This window comes from Nycticebus coucang, chromosome 12 (assembly GCF_027406575.1).
Source record: "Nycticebus coucang isolate mNycCou1 chromosome 12, mNycCou1.pri, whole genome shotgun sequence".
Taxonomy (NCBI): Eukaryota; Metazoa; Chordata; class Mammalia; order Primates; family Lorisidae; genus Nycticebus; species Nycticebus coucang.
In genome coordinates, this window is record NC_069791.1 from 33,523,651 (window position 1) to 33,547,092 (window position 23,442).

Here is a 23,442-nt window from a genome sequence, read left to right on the forward strand (position 1 = left end):
ATTACTGTAGCTATGAATTCTGTGTGTGTGTGTGTTTTTTAAAGTTTGGAAGGCAGTTTTATGATAACTTAATTACAGCATTTATTCCAGATTTAGAGTGTGGAGTTTTCAAGTATCTATTAGAATTCTGGATACAGATTACTATGTCTTCCATCATAATTTAATGTAGATCGAGCTACCAGAAGTGGGTTAGTAGTCCTGGAAGGGTCTGTACATTTTTCATTTAAAGTAATTAGATTTATAATCATAAAAGGTTTCACAGTTCCTCTAGGAATTACAAAGCTAAATCCTGAGAAATATTGGCAGGCCTCCCAGCACTGTATTCATGAACCTGAAAAGTCACTTAGTTTTCCTACTCTTAACCGAGAACGGCAGCAGTCACCTGACCCGTGGGCCTCATGAGCCCCCACCTTAATAACATCATCCTGCTCATGGGACAGCCTCTAAAATATGTGACCTCATTTTAGCCGACAGTTACAGAATTAAAAAACAAAAACAAAAACAAAAAAACCAACAACCCAGTAATCTCTATCAGCTACAGAATGATGAGATGGAGAGTCTGTGGCTCAGCAGTCTGGGGCTGATTCACTCCATTGCCTCTTTGGGGCCCCTTATACATTCTTCTTGAACCTCTGTTTGCTCTGATTTTTGTGTCTGGGGCAGCTGCGCTGTGCCCATGTGCCGCTCTTGGATATGTTTCTAATTTTTGGAACATCTCTTCTAGAATTTCTTAGTAGCCACGCTCCTTGGAAGGTCTTCTGCTTGCTCTTGTCTTTCTGGGTCTTCTCTTATTCCCATCACTTCATGTGTCTCTTCTAGTCTCTCCTTTTCGTTTTTTTCCTCTCTCTCTCTTTCTCCCTGGACTTCTCTAACTTTCTTTCTCTGCCCTAGTTTTTATCCTTCCCTTTCCATCTCCTTTTCATTCGTTTCTCATAATCAGGCTCCTTAGAGAAGAAAAGTTTTTATTTTGGTTGTATTTACGAAATACACCTTTCTGTGTACTTGTCTTCAATGAAAAGTTAACGAAATGTCAGTTTCTCTAAAACTTGGGTGACCATATTGCATGCTGTCCAAATGAGAGTCTTTTGAGGACGTAGGGGGCACCGTTCACAATTATGCTGAGACAGAAAGTTAAATGGGGCCTCTCTCACGCAAACTGAGTGAAGGGAACTATGTGAAAACACACTTCTGCTCTGTAGCACATCTTGACTTTTCCTCCTCTGATCCCGCTGAATTTAGAAGGCATGTTTAGCACTCAGTAGTTTCCTAATTATGTGAACAATGCTGTCTTTTGCTTTCCATCTTGATAGTTGCCTTGAGCGCAGTGGGATTCCGATGTTCACATTCTTTGTGGTGCCTAGCAGATTATTGGATCCTTAATTTCTGTCCTTGTGTCAACTGATGAGAATGATGCTAAGACCACAAACCTAAGGAAATGCAAACATCAGTGAAGAAAATCAGTGGTGTACAGATGTTATTATTTCCGCTGTCCCCTTGAGCCTGGCTCCAGGCCTGGTGGTGATAACTGCTGGAGTCAGGACTGTTGTAGCTGATTTCTCAGCCTCTCGGTGCGTTCTCCTCCCAGAGCTGATGGCAGCTCTGCAAAGTGCTCAGTGAAATTCCATCATCATCATGATGTCTGCATCCAGCCCCACATGTTACCTCTACCTGGAACGTTCAGAGAGAAATCACAGGGAGCCAAATTTTTTTTACAAAAATTGCTTTGAGCTTTTACTGACATTGGCTAATGGAAATGCATCCCTTTCCTCAGTCTTGAGGCTGATAAACACACAGGCAACCGAAGTGTTGGAGTTTACAAGTAAAGTTTCTAACTCGTTCATTTGAAATGTTGGTAGTTATGTTATTCTTGGTGTCATGTGTAACAAATAGCCTTTTAAAAAACTGTGCTAATTAAAGAAAATTATGTTGTTTTTAATGTTCTCATAGTTTATCCTGAGTGTCAGACTAGATTATAGGATCTCCTATATGCTGTCAATATATAAGAAGGAGTTTGGCGAGGACAATGAACACACCGAGACGTCTGCCAACGGCTCTCCAGATACCTTGCTGCCATCAGGTATATATTTACTCTTCATATTTTGTTTTTCTGAGAACTTGAAAGTATCTTTCATATTTAAAAACAGAATCATATTCTTATGAGACATAAACTCCACTAAAGATGTGAAAGAACTGAGACAGTGAATTAAATAACTTGCCTAGAGTGGTGTGGAGGATGTTTGCTGTTATTTGATGCTGTGAATATCTTTTCCTTTGTAATCTTCACAACTCTATGAGGTTGAGTTACTGTTTATTGTACCATTTTGCAGATGAGAAAACTGTGGTCAGAGGAGTTAAACTACTGGTTAATGGTCACTAGACCATTAATTACTAGCAAGTAGAGGAACAGGAATTTCCTCGAAGGCAGTGGTTCTCAACCTTCCTAATGCCGCAGCCCTTTAATACAGTTCGCAACCCATAGGTTGAGAACTGCTGCTCTAAGGTGTCTCCAACTCAATCTTTTAAGCATTATGCTGTTTTGGTAAAAATCTAAGAGAAACTTTTATGCCCGAATCAAAGACTAGTGTGTGAAAATGTGGTTTTCAGAAGGAAAAGTGTTCTGTAGGGAAGCCATTGCCTGATTCAATAATAGAGATGTGAAATTCCTCAAAGGCTTGTGTTGATTTCATTTTGTGTGTGTGTGTGTGTATTTGTATGGTTATAAACTGGAACCATATTTCAGTTTTCATATTTAAAAGGTAGGAAGATGAAACCACCCCATCTCTGAGTCTTGGAGCCTAATCACAAAAGACTGCACAAATAATTGCAAACATTTCGTGACTTGAGCTACACTAAAAAATATTAAATTACTATTTTTCTGGATAGGTCAGGCCAGTCGGGGCAGGCTAGAAACTCCATCTTCTTCCAAATTTAGCCAGTTAACAGCATTCTTTTTTTGAGTATAAGATTTCTACATAGATATAAAACTTTCTTCTAATCACAACCACAGTGATAACCTTAGGAACTCTCCTCTTCTTCGCCTGTCAGTCCATTAGGCACGATTCAGTGATTGTAAACGTAGGTTAAAGTGGATGGTAGACCAGTGTCCGCCGCCTGCATCGTCAGTACCCTTCAGAAGGTGCGTGCCTCCGGAGATGGCGCTCAGCTTGCTGAGCGAGGAGTCGCTTCTGGCACATTTGCAGTGGGGTTGTTTTTCTGCTTCCCAGAAGTGTAGAAACCCAAAGGGCCATTTCCAGGAATGATACGGCAGAACCAGAATGTCTTGCTGGCGGTTGTGTTGACAGTAGCATAAAAATTATTAGCTCCCAGAAGCCAGACTTCTGGAAACATGAGCTTTCAGTGTCAGTAAAGTAGCTGAGGGAAAGAAGTCTAGGGACATCCCAGAAAACTCTTTGCCTCTGATTTACCTGATCTCTCTGCATGGTTTATTTCTGTAAGGATTGCTTTCTGGGGAAAACTGTTTTCACCTTTTTATGTCTTGCCTTGTTTGCTTTTTATATTTTGGAGATGAGAAATAAATAGCATATATATTATTTAAACACATTATCTTAAGAAAGGTGTCTTCAAAATGTTAGTGGTGGGGGATGGTAAGGAATCATGATTGATTTACTTAGAAAAAAACCCCACCCTGTAGGGCAGCGCCTGTGGCTCAAGGAGTAGGGCGCCGGTCCCATATGTCGGAGGTGGCGGGTTCAAACCCAGCCCTGGCCAAAAACCAAAAAAAAAATCCCACCCTGTAGAGTTTTAGTTGTAGTACAGTTAGGTAAAAAGACCATGTTGTTTGGAAACAGCATTTAGCAACAAGGCTCATTGTATGTGTATATTGATTCTTTAAATAGTTATTTTTCCGTATTATCACCCATTTAAATTATGTGTTGGATTTAATGTATATATAGACACACTTATACAGTGCTTTCTGAATGTTTAAATCTGTAATTAACTATAGCAAGACATTCGTTTACAATAGTTTACATTGATGTCTAAGTAGAGCAATGTCGTGATTTTTTTTTTTTCATTGACTTGATGAAGACATAAACATTTTCAGGTAAGTGAATATGAACATTGTGGCTCCTGATTAAAATACGATAAAGAACAGATTTCACCATTTATCTTCGCAGCTATCGTTCCTGATATAGATGAAATTGCAGCGCAGGCAGAAACTATGTTTGCTGGGAGGTACGGTAACATTTATATGTCTTTATCTTATTTGTGGAATAAGATTTTACTTAGAATTTTATCAATATTTTATTACTGTTCATTTCCATATATCTATTTATTTTTAGACCCTCTATTGTTGCTAACATAATTTCTGCCAGAAATGGAGCTGCTAATTTACTCTAGAGGAGAAAGCAAAGGTTTTCTTTAGGTCAGGTGAAAAAAAAAAAGGGAAAAGAGAGATGAGATCAGTGTATTGAACTTTTCCCTGAGTTCTTTGCTTTTCTTTCTTCAAATAATGACAGTCTAAAAATGCCCTTTAACTCCCCTGGTATAAATATCACTGCATCTTGTAAAACATTGCTTCCCTGAATCTTGGATATTTGAGGCAAGAAAGTAACTTCTTTAATGTTGTCATTAACTTTGTATATGAGAAATAAAGCTATTTTCTGTCAATTGGAAGTATCCATAATTAAAGGAAACAAAATACCTTTGGCATGAATATCCATTCTCCTTTCCTACCAGAAAGCCTACCATTTATTGTTTTAACAAAATAGTACTCAGAAAAGAAAAAAAAAAATTCCTAAGCTATACATTATTAATTTCTAGTGTCCATTTTTATTACAGACTTGTCATGAGAACTCAAAAAAGTGTATACAGTGGTTCCCCTGTATCTATAGTAGATATGTTGCAAGACCCCCAGTGGGTACCTGAAACTCTGGATAATACCAAACCCTATATTTACACTGTTACTTTCCTGTATATACATACCTATGTTAAAGTGTGTAAGTTAGGCACATTAAGAGATCAAGGACAATAGCTAATAATAAAGTAAAACAGTTATAACTGTATGTCAGCACCACCGTTCTTCTGCTTTGGGGCCATTTTTAGGTGAAATAAGGGTTACTTGAACACAGGTACTGCTGTAGAGATAGTAGATCTGATAACCAAGGTGACTGATTGCTGTGTGACGCACCAGCAGGGCAGGTAGCGAGGACATGGATACACTGGACAAAGGGATGATTCATGTCCTTGGTGGGATGGAGTGGGATGGCACACAATTTAAAACTTCTGAATTATTTATTTCTGGAATTTTTGTCTAATATTTTTGGACCACAGTTGACCTCAGGTAACTGAAACTATGGAAAGTGAACATGTGAATTAGTGGTGACTACTGTGTTAAGCTTTTTGTTAAATTTGTTGTTAAATACGAATTAAGGGAATTAGGCTGAGCACTGTGGCTTACGCCTGTAATCCCACTCGGAAGGCCGAGGAGAGTGGATTACCTGAGTTCACGAGTTAGAGACCAGCCTGAGCCAGAGTGAGACCTCGTCTCCAAAAATAGCAGGCGTTATGGTGGGTGCCTGTAGTCCCAGCTATTGGGGAGGCTGAGGCAAGAGAATCACTTGAGCCCAAGTGATTGCTGGTTGATTGAGGTTGCTGTGAGCTGTGATGCCATGGCACTCTACCAATTAGAGTCTCATAATGAACCTACAACCTGGATCGCCCACATGCAGTTTACAACAGGGTTCACACTCCATCTGACAGGAGGCAGAGCTCAGGGTGACAGAGTGAGACTCTGTCTCAAAAAAAAAAAAAAGAAGGGAACTAAAAGGATCTTAATCTTTAGTGAATATTTGTTTAGCTTTGATTTTACATTATCCAACCCGTTGTTGTTATTGTGCTTTCCCATTGAAGTATTTTGTTTTTCCTGAGAAGAGATGAATCAGTTATGATGTCACATGGAAATAGATGGACCTTTCATCCCAGGAAGATTTTACTCAGCATCCTTATATATCACACATACGTGGCCAAGGTTCCCACATGGGCACACTGCCCTCCTGCGCCTCCCCACTATCATGTAGGGGTCTCCAGGGCCTGGGGCAAATCCGTCCGTCCGCTCAGCTTAGTATGTCTCCTCAATGGGCGCTTTTGGATTGATTCAGTCGCCTGTCTTTTGTTGCCTAGGTGACCGACTCATCCCTGTTTGACTGGGAGCTCCCTCCATCTCGGATAAACTAGGATGATTGCTCATCCCCTACTTTGATGGGAAAACACACATTTTTCTTTGTGATTATTTCCTCGTCAGTTACATGAGGGGGAAATAAAGTTAAAATTTCTTTTTCTTTTACTTCCCAGTTTGAGAAAAGACATTTTATAGAAGGTCCCCAGCCTTCTTGGCATCAGGGACTGGTTTCATGGAGGACAATTTTTCCCTGGACCAGGGTGTGTGTGGAGGGGATGGTTATGGTATGAATCTGCAATTGATTATTATGGTCTCTCTGCTAAGGATGGTCTATATTTGCAGCTGCTACCCAGGGCTAGCCTCAGGCATTAGAGTCTCATAATGAACCTACAACCTGGATCTCCCACATGCACAGTTTACAGCAGGGTTCATGCTCCATCTGACAGGAGGCAGAGCTCAGGAGGTGATGCGTGTGATGGGGAATGGCTGTAAATACAGATGAAGTTTCACTTGCTTGCTCACTGCTCACTGGCCTGGTTCCTAACAGGTCAGAGACGGGTACTGGTCCACAGCCCAAGGTTATGGGCTGAAGGGATAACTGAGAACATATACATAATTTTTACCACTTAAATGTAGATGTTATATAAATATGAGTCACTTTAGAATTATTTTTGGTTTTACAGAAAGGAAAAAAACCCAGTTCAGCTTGACGATGAAGGAGGCAGGACGTTTTTACGGGTCCTCATCCATCTGATCATGCATGACTACCCCCCTTTGCTATCTGGAGCCCTGCAGCTACTGTTCAAGCACTTCAGCCAGAGAGCGGAAGTTTTACAGGCATTTAAGCAGGTAAGATTGAGTAGCCCTCAATGGTTTCATAGCAGAAGCCTTGAAAATATTGTTTATCCAGCCTGACCTTGTGGTTGCTGCTAATGAGACTGTGTGGCTTTTCCTGGGGGAGACTTTCTATTTTTAAAAGTAAACATGGCCTTCTCTATGCCAGACATGATCTATTTTTTAAGGAGTTCCCTACAAGAGATTTTCAGTTAATATGTTTAATACAAATGACAAGTGCTAAGATTTAAGCAGGTACTGGGGGGATATTAACACATTAGGAATTTTGTTACCACAGCTATTATAATATTTGACCCCAAATTTTACTGATAATTTGGGCAAGATAAGCAGTAACCCTAAACTAAATATTTTGCTAAAAGAAAGGAACTATTAGGGATCTAATCTTTTTCTTTGTGATCTTTGAATAGGACATCAATCTTGAGATTATTAATCAATAATCCTCAAGTGCTTATATGTTTCACTAATATTTATTTTATTTAAAAGGACATTGATCTTTATTGGGAAGTTTTACAGGAATATGTTAAAGAATATTAAATAATTAAAAAGGTAGGGGAGGGAGAGGAGAGGTGGATAGAGGGAAGGGGATTGTGGTGGGATTACACCAGCGGTGCATCTTACAAGGGTATATGTGAAACTTGGTAAATGTGGAATATAAGTGTCCTGGCACAGTAATTGAGAGAATGCCGGGAAGGCTATGTTAACAGTGTGATGAAAGTGTGTCAAACGGTCTGTGAAGCTAGTGAATGGTGCCCCATGATCATATCAATATAGACAGCTATGATTTAATAAAATAAATAAATTAATTAATTAATTTAAAATAAATTTAATAAAATAAAGCTAAAAAATTAAAAAGGTAGTGATGTGAATACATATAATTGTGCATTTAATATGTATATGCCATATAGTACATATAAATTATAATAAAATGAAAATACATATCATGGCTGGGTATGGGGGCTCATGCCTGTAATCCTAGCACTCTGGGAGGCCGAGGTGTGTGGATTGCTTAAGCTCAGGAGTTCGAGACCAACCTGAGCAAGAGGGAGACTCTGTCTCTACTAAAAATAGAAAAAATTAGCTGGGTGCTGTGGCGAGTGCCTGTAGTCCCAGCTATTTGGGAGGCAGAGGTAAGAAGATTGCACAAACCCAGGAGTTTGAGGTTGCTTTGAGCTATGACACCATGGCACTCTACCCAAGGCGACAGAGGGAGACTCTGGCTCAATTAAAAAAAACAGAAGTGTATCGCTTGTACCTGTCAGTATTTTCTACCACTTATTTTTGTGTTTCTACCTCTTTTTAGTCAGAGTCTCAGAAAAATTAACTTTAGCAGTGAAATTAGAATTAGGCTTTTTTTTTTTAAATCTTAAATTCCTTCTTAGCACTTTGAAAAGTTTTGCTAGTGCTTTCTTTAAAAAAGAATTAAAAATAACGTATGTTGGTTAGAGGTCACAGATCCTTCTGGGTAAGTTTTTATGGTTGATACCATAAAAAGTATCTAAGGTATTCATAAATATTCTAGGAATATTGAACTTCAACTATGCAATAAATATGTTTAAAGACTTGAGATTTTGGACATAAAGGATATGGGAATAAAGGAAGTTTCATGAAAAAGTTAAGGGTTGAAATTCTTCTGTTTTCAGGTGCAATTACTGGTGTCTAATCAGGATGTGGATAACTACAAGCAAATCAAGGCAGATCTAGACCAACTTCGCCTGACTGTAGAGAAGTCTGAGTTGTGGGTTGAGAAGACCAGCAGCTATGAGAACGGAGAAATGGGTGAAAACCAAGTAAAAGGTGGTGAAGAACCAATGGAGGTTCGTTTTCAAGATCTATTTCTAAATAAAACAAATGCTGTCTTTTAAGTCAGATATATAACCATGTGCTTTACAATCAGAATTGTTCATGAAGAAAGTTTTGTTCTGAGCAACAGAGCGTAACATTTTCACTTGCCAAGTCAATTAGCTCCATAAACCTTTGGTTAATTCTGGTCAGTCCATACCACTTCTTACCTCATCTTTTCACTCCTCTTTTCCACTGTAAAGCCTATAATCCAAGAATCGGAACCATAGGAGGAAGTAAGTAGTAGGACAGTGGTTCTCAACCTTTCTAATGCTGCAGCTCTTTAATACAGTTCCTCATGGTGTGGTGACCCCCAACTATAAAATCATTTTCGTTGCTACTTCATAAGTGTAATTTTGATACTGTTATGAATCATAATGTAAATATCTGATATGCAGGATGTATTTAGGCGACCCCTGTGAAAGGGTTGTTCGACCCCCAAAAGGGTTGCGACCCACAGGTTGAGAACTGCGGTAGTAGGAACAAAAAGGAGTAGACTCTGAGCTCAGGTCTGTGGAGAGAGGTGAATTTTTGCTACCACCTTGCACTGTGGCTATTTTTCTCACGGTGTAAATCCTCCTTGTCATTATGGCATATCCTTATGTAATATACAGATAAATCTAAATGGAAAGGCAATATGGTTTACTGTCAATTTAGAAAAAGCAAAAATCTGGAGGTGGTGATCTTGTCTTCTGTTGCATTGATTTTAGATTTAGTGGGGTCATTTGTTGATGGTTTCACATTTCACTGAATAAATATATATGACCATTAATTTTTTTTTCTTTTTTCTCTTTTTTTCTATATCCTTTTGTTACAATAAACTATAACCATGAATCTAAAGAAGTTTTTCAAATAGCATGTTGGTGGCAATTCTTAGATAAAAGACTTGTACCAGTGTCTATTGATAATATATAAGGTTTCTTAAATGACTATTTAGTGTTTTGGTTAGTTGTTTTTTTAATTTATAGCAATGTAAACTATTTACATGGGTTTACCTGCCCACGTTTTGTGTTTGTTGGAGTAGCCAAAATTTTGTGGAGTGAAGAGTGATGACAGAGCAGGGGATAATAGAGCAATCAAAATACTGAAAAGTTTCAAGGGGAAATTGACCTTGGGGGAGGGCTGAATGGGGGCTGGCTACTCCTTCTTTCTTGTCTCAGGATGATGTATAACTTTTCTGCAGGACATTTTCGACTTAGTGTTTTAGAAACTTTTCCTATGATTTTTTTTGTTTTTTTTTTGGTAGTTTTGGCCAGGGCCCGGCGTGAACCTGCCACTCCCAGTATATGGGGCCAGTGCCCTACTCCTTGAGCCACAGGCACTGCCCTCCTGTGATTTTTTAAATGTGTTTGTAGAACGTAGAATTTCCACTCAATGGAAATTTATCACCCGTTTTTTCAAGGAAATAGAATTCTTCCATAACATATTTAAGAAATAAGAAACGACTTAACATATATTTAGTATTTGCTATACACCATGTTAAGCTTATAGCAGACATTTTCATCTATGGAATCTTTTCTGAATGTTATAGCAAACTTTGGAGATAGTTATAAACACCACATTTCTAATCATGAGTAGACTGAAGCTGGGAGAACCCAAGGAGTTCCTCAATGTCAGTCAGCCCCACGTGACTCAACTAAAATTTGAACTCAGGTCTTTTCGATGATAAGATCTGATTCCTTCATGTGAGATTGCACTTTCTGATGTAGTGTTTAATTACCTTATATTAATAAGGGATAAATTATGCTTTCATGAGTTAGAATTCTTCTTCCCTTTGAAAATACCTATTTTATACATGTGAATAAATGTGTCTTCCTCTTGCAAAAAGGTCTGCTTTTTGGGAAGTACAGAATAGTCCTAAACCTTAGAAGAATGTGTTATGCTTTTGGTAAAAGTTGGCAAGAAAATATCATCTAAGAGTATAGGTGAGATGTTTCATGCAGGATGTTAATCACTGGTCTACAGTTTTAAGTTCCCACTTGCTAAGGGAAGATAGAAGAAAGAGCCTCTATCATAGTACACATTCATGATGTTTGCTTAGGTTAGTAAGAAGTTTGTTTAAGAAAGAAGATGAACAAGTGGTTTGACTGAGGATATCCTAAAGATAAAACTGCCTTACATGTGAGTTACTTAACTATTTGTCTAGGTAGGGGCTGCAGATGAATGTAAGTCAATCAAACTGGTATTTGTTTACCTTTTTATTGAATTCAGGGTTTATCAGTTCAGGAAATGGTAGTAATTTTAGGTGCTTCTAAGAGGGACATGATTTAATACAAGGAGTTACATTTTTGATTAAGTCTGAAGGAGTACAGTTTGAAGGCTGCCACTGGACTACTGATTTCAAGGTCAAACAATCGTAGTGACAATTCAGAGGTCAAGAGGCTGTTTTGGCTATCGTTACACTGCTGCTGCCATTCACACTTTGGAAGCCTGTGACAAGATAATGGAACGTGGGGTTCACCAGAAGCTCTCGTATCTATTGAGATACTCTTTTTGGCCTTCATAGTCGAAGGGAAATGCCCTTTACTTCCTTCCAGCTTCCAAGTTCCACATGAATTCATCTCATTGGTAGAACCTGAGAATTTGTGAAACCAGCTCTTTGATACAGGAGGACCTGAAGGGGTGGGAATGAGCGTTGAAGGTCAGTTAAGGATCTGCAGCATGGAAAGGGCAATGCAGAGGTGGTTAACAGTGTGGGTTTGGACATTGCATACCCCAGAATTTGCCACTCAGTGTATGTGTGCCTTTGAGTAACTTGCTTTCATTCTCCTAAGTTTTATTTTTATTGCCTATAAGATGGACATAGTCAGTTAATATGGCTTCAGTGGGAAAATATAAATAATATGACAATATAAATAATAAATAAGGTGATATATTATTTACTAACAAGTCAAGAAGTAAAGGGCTCCAGCTTTAATTCATTGTCTCGATTTTGCCATCAGGGGTCAGTGGGCTTAATTTCAAGACTGATCTCATGGTTGCATCATGGCTGCAGCATCTGTGTGTGATATCACCAAGAAAGAGTGTCTATTCTGGGTCTTCTGTGTAGGAGCAAGGAAACTTTTACCAGGTGTCCCTCCGTAGACTCTACCTCATGTCTCCTTAGCCAACACAGGACCAAATGTTTACCTCCACACCAACGGACTATAGGATTAGTTTAGAGTAAATAAAGGTGTCTCTCAAGCTAGGATACTCCACCCTAGGTAGAACGAAATTCCAATCTGCTGTCAAGGAAGAATAAGAAAGGATGTTGTTTAGCAACCAACAGTGTCTGCCAAAGTCAGCATTCAATTAGTGTTTGTTATTATTTGTTTTTATGTGCAACACATGTGCTGTTTATTGTGGTAGATATAGAATTATGAAATTTTAGAATTAAAAGATACTTATAGGGCTAATCAATTCCAATTCCTTACATGATGTCTGTATTCTCTCTTTATCTCACCTGATATTTCTTACAGCAAAATAAATCTCTGTCATGGGAAATTTAATACCACCAGAGATAGCATGTTCTATTGAAATGAATATATAGCTTAATAAATGCAATAATATCCATAAGAAGTTGATGTGGTTCCTCCCCATAGCCCAGAGGAAACAACTATCATAAATTTATGTTAATAATTTCCTTGCCTAATGGTTTTGCCACATGTCTGTATTTCTAAAACATAAAAATATATGAAATTTAGCCAGTTGAAGGTATGTTGTCATTCATCCTCACTGATGCGTAGCTGTAATGCATTCGTTTTCCCTAATATGTGTTACTACATTTACACGTTTATCTAGTTAACTGTCGCTAGACAGTTGTGTTCTTTCCAGTTTTGATGTTTTAAAAGATAATTTGCTACTAAAAATAAAGCTACCATATGTCAACTGATGCACATGTTCAAGAAGTTCTTTGGGATACATACTTAGGAGTAAAACGTGTAGTGTGTTCACTCTAGCGGATACGGCCAATTGCTTTTCCGCCACCAGTGTCTGAGAGTTCTTGCATTTCCCCATCCTTGTAACTGTTGTTCTCATTGATACACCATCTCTGTTGTGATTTTTATTTTGTTGGATTACTTCTGAGATTGAGCTGTTTTTTTAATATGTTTATTTGCCATTTCGTTTCTCGTATAGTTTAGAAAAAAGCTAAATTCTGTGCAGCTAAATTCAATTCATATGCACCTACTAATAAGGTTAAAAATATTTTTTTACAACATTGTGCTGGCAGAGTGTCCTAGTGCAATGTTAAATAGAAGTGGTGATCATGGACATCCTCGTCTCATTTCTGATTTTAAAGGGAATGGTTTTAATATTTTGCTGTTGGACATGTTTACTGTACATATTTTAATAGATACCCTTTATCAAGGAGGGAATTCCCTTTTATTCTTAGTTTGCTAGTTTTTTAAAAATTACAAATGGTTATTGACATTAATGGAATCTAATTTGTGCATCTAATGAGATTGCACTATTTTTCTTTAATCTGTTCACTTTAATCACACACGTCTTAAATAGAGCTTCTACAATAGTAATCTTGCATTCTAGAATAGAAATGTCTTGGTGATTTTTCTTTTTACATTGCTAGATTCAGTTTACTAATATTTTGTGTAGAATTTTATATCTGTATTGTCAGCAAGATTGGCTATAATTTTCTTTTCTTGAAGGAAAATTGATATCAAGGTTAGACCAGTTCTACAAAATGAATTGTAGAGTCCTCTTTTTTGTGTGTAAGATTGTAGTTATCTATTCTCTGAATGTTTGATCAAACCTTTCTGTAAACTGCCTGGGCTTTGTATTTACTTTGTAGGAAGATTTTTAACTGATTCAATTTTTTTGATGGCTTTAAATTCATTCAACTTTTTTTATTTTGAATCAATCTGTTATATATCTTTCTAGCCATATATTTCAAATTTATTGGTATATATTAGCTCACACTATTTTACTATCATTTTAGTTTCTGCTGTATCTATAGCTTCATACCTCTTTTTCATTCTTCATGTTGTTTACTTTTGTCTCCCTTCTTTTCTCATCTTGATCCTGTCAGAGTTTTATGTACAACAGACCCTTGGAAAATGTAGGGGTTAGGGGCAATAACCCCTGTGTAGCCAAAAACCACATGCAACCTTTTCTTTTTAACTATTAAAGTAGAAGTTTATTTTATATTGGGGAGAGGGACAAGAGTGGGGGAAGAAATGAGAGAGAGAGAGAAGAGAGCAGAGAGAGAGCAGGGAGTGAGAGAAGGGAAGATAGGGAGAGAGAGGGGAAAGGAGTGAGAGAGAGAAGGGCGTGGCATTCCAAAGAAGGAAAGGAAGAATGCCAGCCAGTCACGTAACTTTTACCTTCTCCCCAATATAACTATCGTAATCACAGCCTACTGTTGGCTGGAAGCCTTGTCGATAACATAAATAGTTGATTAACAAGTATTTTCTTTGTTATTTGTATTATATGCTGTATTCTAATAATAAAGCAAGCTCGTGAATATAAAATATTGTTAAGAAAATCATAAGGAAGAGAAAACGTATTTACCATTTATTAAGTAGAATTGAATCATAATAGCTGAGCATGCTGAGGAAGAGGAGGAAGGGGAGTGGTTGGCCTTGCTCTCTCCAGTGGCAGAGACACAAGAAGATCCATGTATGTAGTAAATGTAGAATGTAAATGTCTTAACACAATAACTAAGAAAATGCCTGGAAGGCCATGTTAACCAGTGTGATGAAGATGTGTCAAACGGTCTATAAAACCAGTGTATGGTGCCCCATACACAGCTATGATTTAATAAAAAAAAAGAAGATCCATGTATGAGTGGACCCATGCAGCGTAAATTCATGATGTTCAAGGGTCAACTGTATTTTATTCATCTTTTAAAAAGGATCTTTTTTTCAAATGTATGTAATCATTTTTGTTTTTGGAGATAGAGTCTCACTTTGTTACCCTCAGTAAAGTGCTATGGCTGTATAGCACAGCCTCAAACTCTTGGGCTCAAGTGATCCTCTTGCCTCAGCTTCCTGGGTAGCTGTGACTACAGGTGCCCACCATAGGGCCTGGCTAGTTTTCCTATTTTTAGTAGAGACAGGGTCTTGCTCTTGCTCTTGCTCAGGCTGGTTTTGAACTCCTGAGCTCAAGCAGTCCACCCACCTTGGCCTCCTAGTATTACAGGCATAAGCCACCATGTCCAGCCTGTGTAGTCATTTTTGATCAGATTTTGTTTTCTGATTTTCGTGATTCCTTATAGCTATTTTATAGCCTGTATATGATAATTCCAGGATCTGATGTGCTTCAGATTTTCTTGTGATTCTCACTCATGTTGCTCATTTCATCATATTCTTTATCTTTGATTATGAGCTCCTATCTTTTTTTGCATTGACTTAGTTTTTAGAAAAATTTTATAGAGAAAAATTACGAAGTTCTAAGTTCCCATGTAGCCCCTCTTCTCTTTATTTTCTCTTATTAACCTCTAGGATAAGTGTGGTACATTTGTTATTGGTGAGCCAATATTGGTGCATTATTATTATTATTTTTTTTGTAGAGACAGAGTCTCACTTTATGGCCCTCGGTAGAGTGCCGTGGTGTCACACAGCTCACAGCAACCTCCAACTCCTGGGGCTTAAGCGATTCTCTTGCCTCAGCCTCCCGAGTAGCTGGGACTACAGGCGCCTGCCACAACGCCCGGCTATTTTTTGGTTGCAGTTTGGCCGGGGACGGGCCTGAACCCGCCACCCTCGGTATATGGGGCCGGCGCCCCACCGACTGAGCCACAGGCGCCGCCCAACATTATTATTAACTAAAGTCCGTAGTTTGTCAAGCTTCAATCTGTATTGTTCGCTCTGGACTCTGTTCTGTAACTCTGGAGTAATGCATAATGTCACTTATCCACCATTACAGTGTTTTTGTTTCCTGAAAATCCTCTGTGCTTCACTCATTCATCTCTTCCCCCTAGAATCCCCGAGCCTCTGGCAACCACTGATTTTTTTGTAGTCTCTGTAGTTTTGCCTTATCCAGAATATCACATAGTTGGCATCATACAGTACATAGCCTTCTCAGACTGGTTTCTTTCTCTTAGCTATATGCATTTAAGGTTCTTTTATGTCCTTTATGTAACTGGATAGCTCATTTCTTCTTAATAGTGAAGAATATTCCATTGTATGTATGTACTGCAGTTTATTCATATACTGAAGGGCAGCTCCATTGTTTCCAGTATGTTTGCAATTAAGAAGAAAGCTGGTATAAACATTTTGGTGTGGGTTTTAAGCTCTTATCTTTGACCTCAGTCTTGGAAATTGAAATAGGGGATGTTTTCCTTTGGAGAGTATTTGTGATTGCCTTGGCCTATTGCCAGGGGGCGCTGCTAGCCTGAAATCACATTGTACCTTCCCTGCGCACCTGTCTTAGGAAGGAGTTTCCCCTGAAACTTGACTCTTGCTCAGACCTCAGTTAGTCTGTGTGTTGCAGAGCTAGTATTGCCATTTGCCTTCAAGGAAATTTATCCTGTGATCTTGTGGCTCCTAGCTGGTTTCAAGTTATGTGTTTTTTTATTCCCTTAGAAAATTGAGAGTAGGGTCTCTGGGACTTGTCCTGTGTTTTCAGTGAGCCCAGAGATGTACTTAAAATAGGTGTATGTTTGGGATATAGTTGCTTTGTAATAGGAGGGCTCTTTGCAGTTTTAAGTTAGTGCTTCTTACAGAAGGCTTTGAGATGTGTTTGCTTTAGGTGTTTAGTGATTTGTTGTTATGAACTCTCATTATTTGGAACTTTATATGTGGAATTGCTCTGAGGCCTGTAGTTAATCAATCTAGAGAAGATTTCATTAGCTTCTCTGAGGCTCTTTGAGATACTGTATTCTGTAATTATATTAAATGCAATTTTTGGCATGGGGCTTTTGGGGTCCCTTTACTATTTGAAATTTTGCTCCCAAATCTTGCCTGAAATTGTTATATATAGGAACCTCAAGAGGTCCTCCTCCCCCCATTTTTATTTTTGACCAGAGCCAAGGCCTAGATAGGTGCCATTTAGCTCTTCTTTTAAAGGAGATGGGCCACATCTTTCCCTGGTTTATCACTGTGGGTGTTTCCTTTATTTATTCCTGGCTCTATGCTGGGGTCTCTGCTCAGAGCTTCGATCTTGCTTGGGATTTTTAATTTCCTTTTTGGGGTATGTCTGTGTATGTGTAGGATACATATTAAAGCTCAGAATCCAGGTTGTTAGGTATGGACTGAAGCTCTCAGGGCCAACAATGAATGTAGTGGGTGATAATTGCTCCAAAATGTGCATGTATTTTCACAGTTTCTGCCCTCTCTACTAAAAGGAGCTATTTTCAATATTTATCTATCACTTTTAGCTGTTGTATAGGAGAGGTTTCTAGTTTATTTCTTCACATTCTATTCGACAGTTCTTAGTAATGGGCAACTGTTCTTCCCTTTAAACCCTCTATTTGTCCCTGTCACATCTATTCAGGGATGCTAGATTTGAGGCAACCTGGATCGTATCCAAACCTCCTGTACGTGACATAACCGTCATATTTCTCCAGAGGAAAATCCTGCTTTCAAACACTATTTAAAGTGTAATTTTAGTCTCACTTGCCTTTGTACACTTAAGTTTTTCATTCCCCTTCTTAAGTTTTGGTATCTAAATTTCCAGTATGGGCTCTTGCCCTCAAAGATGGACACACAGAATGAGTACCCATAAAACAGTGTGACAGAGCAGTTGATTAAATACTGAACTATGTAGGACAGAAAAAGGAGAGGGCAGTGTGGGCCTGCTGGCTTGGAGAAGGCTGCACTCCAGATGTGTGGCAGAGGTCTATTTTGAAGGATAGGGAGGAATTAGTTCACTAATGTATTCAAGAATAAAAACAAGAGAAGAAAAATTCAACAAGAATAAGGGATTTATATGTGAAGTGGCTGGATGTTGGGTGGCTTTAAAGATTCTGGAGAGGAAGGTAAGTATACTGTCTCAGAAAAGTTAGTCTGGCAAGAATCTGGAGTGGTCCAGAATAAGAGGTGAAGGTAGGGCACCAATTGTGAGGCTCTTGTACAAATTCAGGTTTGAGGTTATGAAAGCATGAACTACTGAGATATCAGCAGAGATGTATAAGAACAGGTGGACCAGGAAGCCAGGAGAAGGCCACATATATAACATGGATTAATATAAGGGGGAAGAGTAAGAAACTACCAAATTTCTAATTTATACACAGCCAAGTAATCTATAGTACGCAGTTAACCAGCAGCCAAGGATAGTGGCAATGTATTGTAAACGGGATGAAGTGTATCGCAGTATCGATGGGAACAGCCAGTAGCAGGCAGCATGCCCTCTAGCAGGGCCATACAGATAATGCTCCTTTGTTGTTTGGTGAATGTTACAAAGGCTGTAAACATAGGAAGATTGGAATTGTTTTAAAACAGCTCATAATGGTCTAACTTTGTGCCTGCTTTAATAGCAGGAGATCAAATAACATACACGTGATTATTCATTTGGGGAATAAAAAAGTCTCTAAAAACATAAAAGTTTTTTTTTTTTTTTTTTTTGCCTCAATGATAACTTTTGTATACTCTGTGGGCAATAAATGTGAATTGAAAGTCCGTCTACTAACACTAACAAATCTCGGCATGTGATTCCAAATACCCCATTCCTGTAGTTGATGTCTTATAAATAAGGAGAATGGGATGGATTTGTTCTTCTAGTAAGCCCAGGCATTCCTGGAGCCTGTGAGCTTAATCACCTCTTGTACATGATAGTGTTTTCCTTTATTAAACTTACCTTCCAGGGCATTAAAAGACTGTACCAGCATTTTTTTGAAAGCTTAAATGCCAGACAAAGTATAACAAGTTGACATTATCCGTGGTGTTGGGAGCAATTACTAATTCATCACATTCAAGTACATGTTGACTTCTAAATATAGGAAGGGGAGATTAACTCAGGAAACCATATCCTAGTGGGTTAAGTCAGGATTGCCCTTTATGTTTACCGATCTCTTTATTTAGGGTTGAAAAGCAGGTCACTTGGGCATTGCAGCACTTCCAAGGGAAAGTCCGACTCATGTTATTTATTTTGGTTGTTAATTTTTCTTACAATGATTTTGCTTGCTTGTGTATCTATATTTATCTCCCTATCTATTCACCCAGCTATACGTGGTTGCTAGGTTCTTTTGAAAAATTTTACTTATATTGCCACCGATCTAAGGTCCGATGTTTAAACTGTGTATCTAGTTTCTTCTTAACCTCAAGAGCTATATTTCTCATTTTCAGGTTTTCTAATTAGTTCTTTTTCATATCTATCCATCCATTCTAGATTCATATCTGCCTGTGTTTATAATGTTTTTGTTCTTTTAGCGAACGTGTGACGTCAGGAACAACATTAATGGAAAAATGTCCCCAGGGGCTCATTTGGGGTTGTCTGGATAAGCTGGCTGGGACTGTTCTTGCAAGATGGAGAGTCGCTCTCTTGCAAGAGGCTGTACACTAATCCAGCTTCCCATGGGACCTGTGGCATCTGTGCCCAGCAGAAGCCGTCTAATACCCATGGCCATGGGACTAATGTTCTTAAAAGATTCCTATACACAACAGGCCTTGCCCGATGGTGAAACTCTTTGTGTGTAGCTTCATTGAGGTTACTCTCAAACTTGCCCGGAAAGTAGTTACTGTGGGGTGAGGTGTGGTTACTTGGAACTCTAGACCCATACGATCCAGCAGATCCCCCAGCACTTCTGTGGGGGGGGCTGGGAGGATGAGGGACTCATGCCTTCTCTCTCTTGCTGATTCTTGGCTTGTAATTTCCCTTTCCCAATAAAAGCTACACAGGCTGACTGCTGCTGTGGTGTTATCGTGAACACTGTTGCGTGGCATGGGGCGATCACAGAGGTCGTGAGAGATGTTGTCCTTCATTATATCTAGGATAATTGTAAATGTACCTGTTTATAAATCTTCTTAGAAGATTTCTTGGTTATTTATATTTCACTGGGGATGATTTAATCTTCTCATCGTTGAGTTTTTGGTTGTCTTTCTTAGCATTAACATTCCTAATAGGAGCTTGAATTATAGTTTGCAGGTCTATCTTAATAAATTAATTATTATTGACCAGTTATATACTTAATTATTAATTAATTCCTTTCTTCTCTCCCTGCCTCTCTTTACTGCTCTCCGTGGGTTTTGCTCTATTTCTCTCCAGGCATACTTTCCCCATCTGATGGTTATTCTGTTCCCTACACATCTCCTTACTCTGTAAAAGCAAAAGCTTATTCTCTACCTGCCTCTTCTCATCTGTTTTTCTTTGATGAAGCAAGGAAGGAGGCAAGTCTCTCTAGAACAGCAGTTCTCAACCTGTGGGATGCAACCCACAGGAACTGTACTAAAGGGCCGCAGCATTAGGAAGGATGAGAACCACTGCTCTAGAAGGATATCTTGAGAGAAAGCTGTTTTCCCAAGTATTAGTATTTGATTCTGCCCAGTGGGAAAATAGTTCTACATAAACTTGTGTTTTTAGCGAAACTTGTGGTTGGTGAACTGACTTTTGACGCAGTAACTGGTGGAATGTCTAACTCTCATGGCCTACTATGTACAATCTTGCTACTTGACCTGAACAATGAGGGATACCATGGTAATTGCATAAAGAACTTTCATTCCTTAACTGTGGACGATGCTTTCCTAGATTTTCATTTTATGCAATCTGTCCTCGTGTCTCCAGATTCTTTTTTGGCCCAACCCTTAGTGTATAATTTATTTACTTGTTTATATCACTATACACATCCCTGTCCTTATGTCTGAGCCGATGCCACTGAGCCGATGCCCCGTCCTTATGTCTGGTTGCTATTGATGAGACTCAATCAATAAGAACTTTCACATGACATAAATCTGAAAACATAATTTTCAGTTTTTACTCAAATGCTAGTTTTACAAATCTTCATTCTATTTGGTTGCAATGCACATTTTTATATGCAACTTAAACTCCCAGAATTTTTTTTAATCACTTCTACTATGAGAATCTTTTCCCTTTTTTCTAGCCTATATTTAAATGAATACTGTTTTAGCATAAACTTAGCATTTCCTTTATGTAATAAAGAAAAGTTACTATCTTACTCATTTCTTTCTTTTGCTTTTTTTTTTTGGGTAACCTGTGTAGAGTGCCGTGGCATCATAGTCATAGCAACCTCAAACTCTAGGGCTCAAGCAATCCTCTTGCCTCAGCTTCCCATGTAGCTGGGACTACAGATGACTGGCACATGCTTGGCTATTTTTAGAGAAGAGGTCTCTGTCTTTTCTAGGCTAGTGTCGAACTCCTGAGCGCAGGCAATCCACCCGTCTCAGCCTCCCAGCGTGCTGGGATTGTAGGTGTGAGCCACCGTGCCGGCTTCTTACTCTTTTATTATTATTCTTTTTAAACATTTCCACTTGTTCTTAATTGAAGTCGTTAGTGAAGATTCTATGTTCCTATGTGGTTTCTTTTTCTCTGAAAATAGCTTCAAGGAAATAATAGAGGTTGATTTCATTCAAATCAGAAGATACGTGTGTTTTTAGATCAGGTAACAACATTTCTGTATGATTGGTTGGGGGAAGAGTCAGTGTAAGAGAAAGTCCTGATCCCCCTCCCGCACATTCTGCCTCTTCTCATGGCCTCATGTGATTGTGACCAGGGGAAACTTCCTCATGTAATGCTCTGTTACGTTACTGTTTTCACCTCCTGTATAGTGTTTTGTTATTACATGCCGCTCTGTTGACTGAAAGGTTGCCCATCCTTTCTACATTTGATACAATACCAGCGAGTTCTCAGCCACTTGGAATTTGCATCAGAAAATTCCTGGGATATATTGCTGTATGCCAATGGTTCCTGTTGTGTTCTTATGAAAGCAGTTACTAGTTTACATTAAACGTACCTATCACTGACATAGTCCCAGTTTTTCCTAAATCCCACTCTAAACAAAGAGGATGTACCCCAGTGACGTGCTTTTTGTCATCTTATTTATCAGAGATATGGATAATTAAGGAGATTTAGGGGGTTTTCTAGGATATCAGATTAAACATCATCAAATACTAACTAAAATGACATCTCAAATGAGTTAGAAAACAGCATTGTATTTGTTTTGGAACAGAAAGAAAGGAAAACAGGTCGGAAGTAAGGTTAGGAATATGTATATTTCCTCAAGAAGGGAAGGGATTTGAGCCTGATTGAGGAAGAGTCTGGAGGAAATTTATTTGCCAGTAATAGAGGACTCAGCCTCTTCTGCCCATTGTGGGTCTTGGCACAAGTCCTCAAGCAGAGTTAAGTGTCTCCCAGGGAAGCAGAAACTGTCAGCCCTGGCTGCCTGATTATCCAAATTAGTTTCACATGCAGAGTTAATAAGTAGATCTAGGGTGATATCTTCTTAAATGACTAGTACAGGCGTCCTCAAACTGCGGCCCGTGGGCCACATGAAGCGGTGTGAATTGTATTTGTTTCCGTTTTGTTTTTTACTTCAAAATAAGATATGTGCAGTGTGCATGGGAATTTGTTCATAGTTTTTTTTTTTTTTAAACTATAGTCTGGCCCTCCAACCGTCTGAGGGCCAGTGAATTGGCCCCCTGTTTAAAAAGTTTGAGGACGCCTGGACTAGTACATGGTGTTACTATTAGACCAGAGGGAGAAAAAAGTACCTCCCTATCCACAGAAGGTTATCATGAAGTTGTCTGAGGGGAGGTAACATTTATTTTGAAAAGCATCTAATAAATTCTTTTTTTTTTGTGTAGAGACAGAGTTTCACTTTATTGCCCTCAGTGGAGTGCCGTGGCGTCACACAGCTCACAGCAACCTCCAACTCCTGGGCTTACGCGATTCTCCTGCCTCAGCCTCCCGAGTAGCTGGGACTACAGGCGTCCGCCACAACGCCCGGCTATTTTTTTGTTGCAGTTTGGCCGGGGCTGAGTTTGAACCCACCACCCTCGGCATATGGGGCCGGCGCCCTACTCACTGAGCCATAGGCGCCGCCTGAAAAGCATCGAATAAATTCTTATCTTAAGGGCCAATCAAGTATAAACGACTGGTCTTTAGATCTGCCCCCTGCCTCTTGCCCCATGTTTGGCGGGAGGAGAGGAAGGGAAAAGGAAGGCATTTGGCAGCTAAAGTTGCGGGGAGGGTGGTTGGTCTAAAGAGACCCCTGGCTGGCTTGAAGAGGGGTTACCCAGAGAAGGCTGGGGCACAGATGGTGAGCCAAGGGCTTTGCAGTCTAGCTGACTCGACAACTTTGCTGAGGAAGGACCTCCTTAAGCTTCAGTGGGGTGGGGATAAATAGAAGGCATGCACTGAGCTATTTTAATCATGCAGCCTGCAGGATGAAGGCAGTTCTACGTGGTAGAATCTGAAAAGTTCTATTTTTTAAAGTATGATTGCTGCTCTTAAATTAAGGAGCTGGATCCCCATCAATTAGTGGTAATATTTAGTTCATCACACAGTTTATACAATTTTTTATGTCACTTTTTTATGCCACCACAATGCCCGGCTGAGACCCCATCTTTTAAAAAACTGGAGGGAAGTGGCGGCGCCTGTGGCTCAGTGAGTAGGGCGCGGGCCCCATATGCCGAGGGTGGCGGGTTCGAACCCAGCCCCGGCCAAACTGCAACAAAAAAATAGCCGGGCGTTGTGGCGGGCGCCTGTAGTCCCAGCTACTC

General features: G+C 39.2%; 1 protein-coding gene across 2 annotated transcripts in view; it reads left to right on the plus strand.

Moving 5' to 3' along the window:
• Positions 1–23,442, plus strand: part of ITPR2 (inositol 1,4,5-trisphosphate receptor type 2) — a 537,798-nt gene that overhangs the window by 229,274 nt on the left and 285,082 nt on the right. For both annotated transcript variants that reach the window (XM_053554147.1, XM_053554146.1), the window contains exons 23-26: positions 1,948–2,077; positions 4,137–4,194; positions 6,823–6,988; positions 8,635–8,808. In XM_053554147.1, coding sequence (XP_053410122.1) covers positions 1,948–2,077; positions 4,137–4,194; positions 6,823–6,988; positions 8,635–8,808 — 528 coding nt within the window. The remainder of the gene's footprint in view (positions 1–1,947; positions 2,078–4,136; positions 4,195–6,822; positions 6,989–8,634; positions 8,809–23,442) is intronic.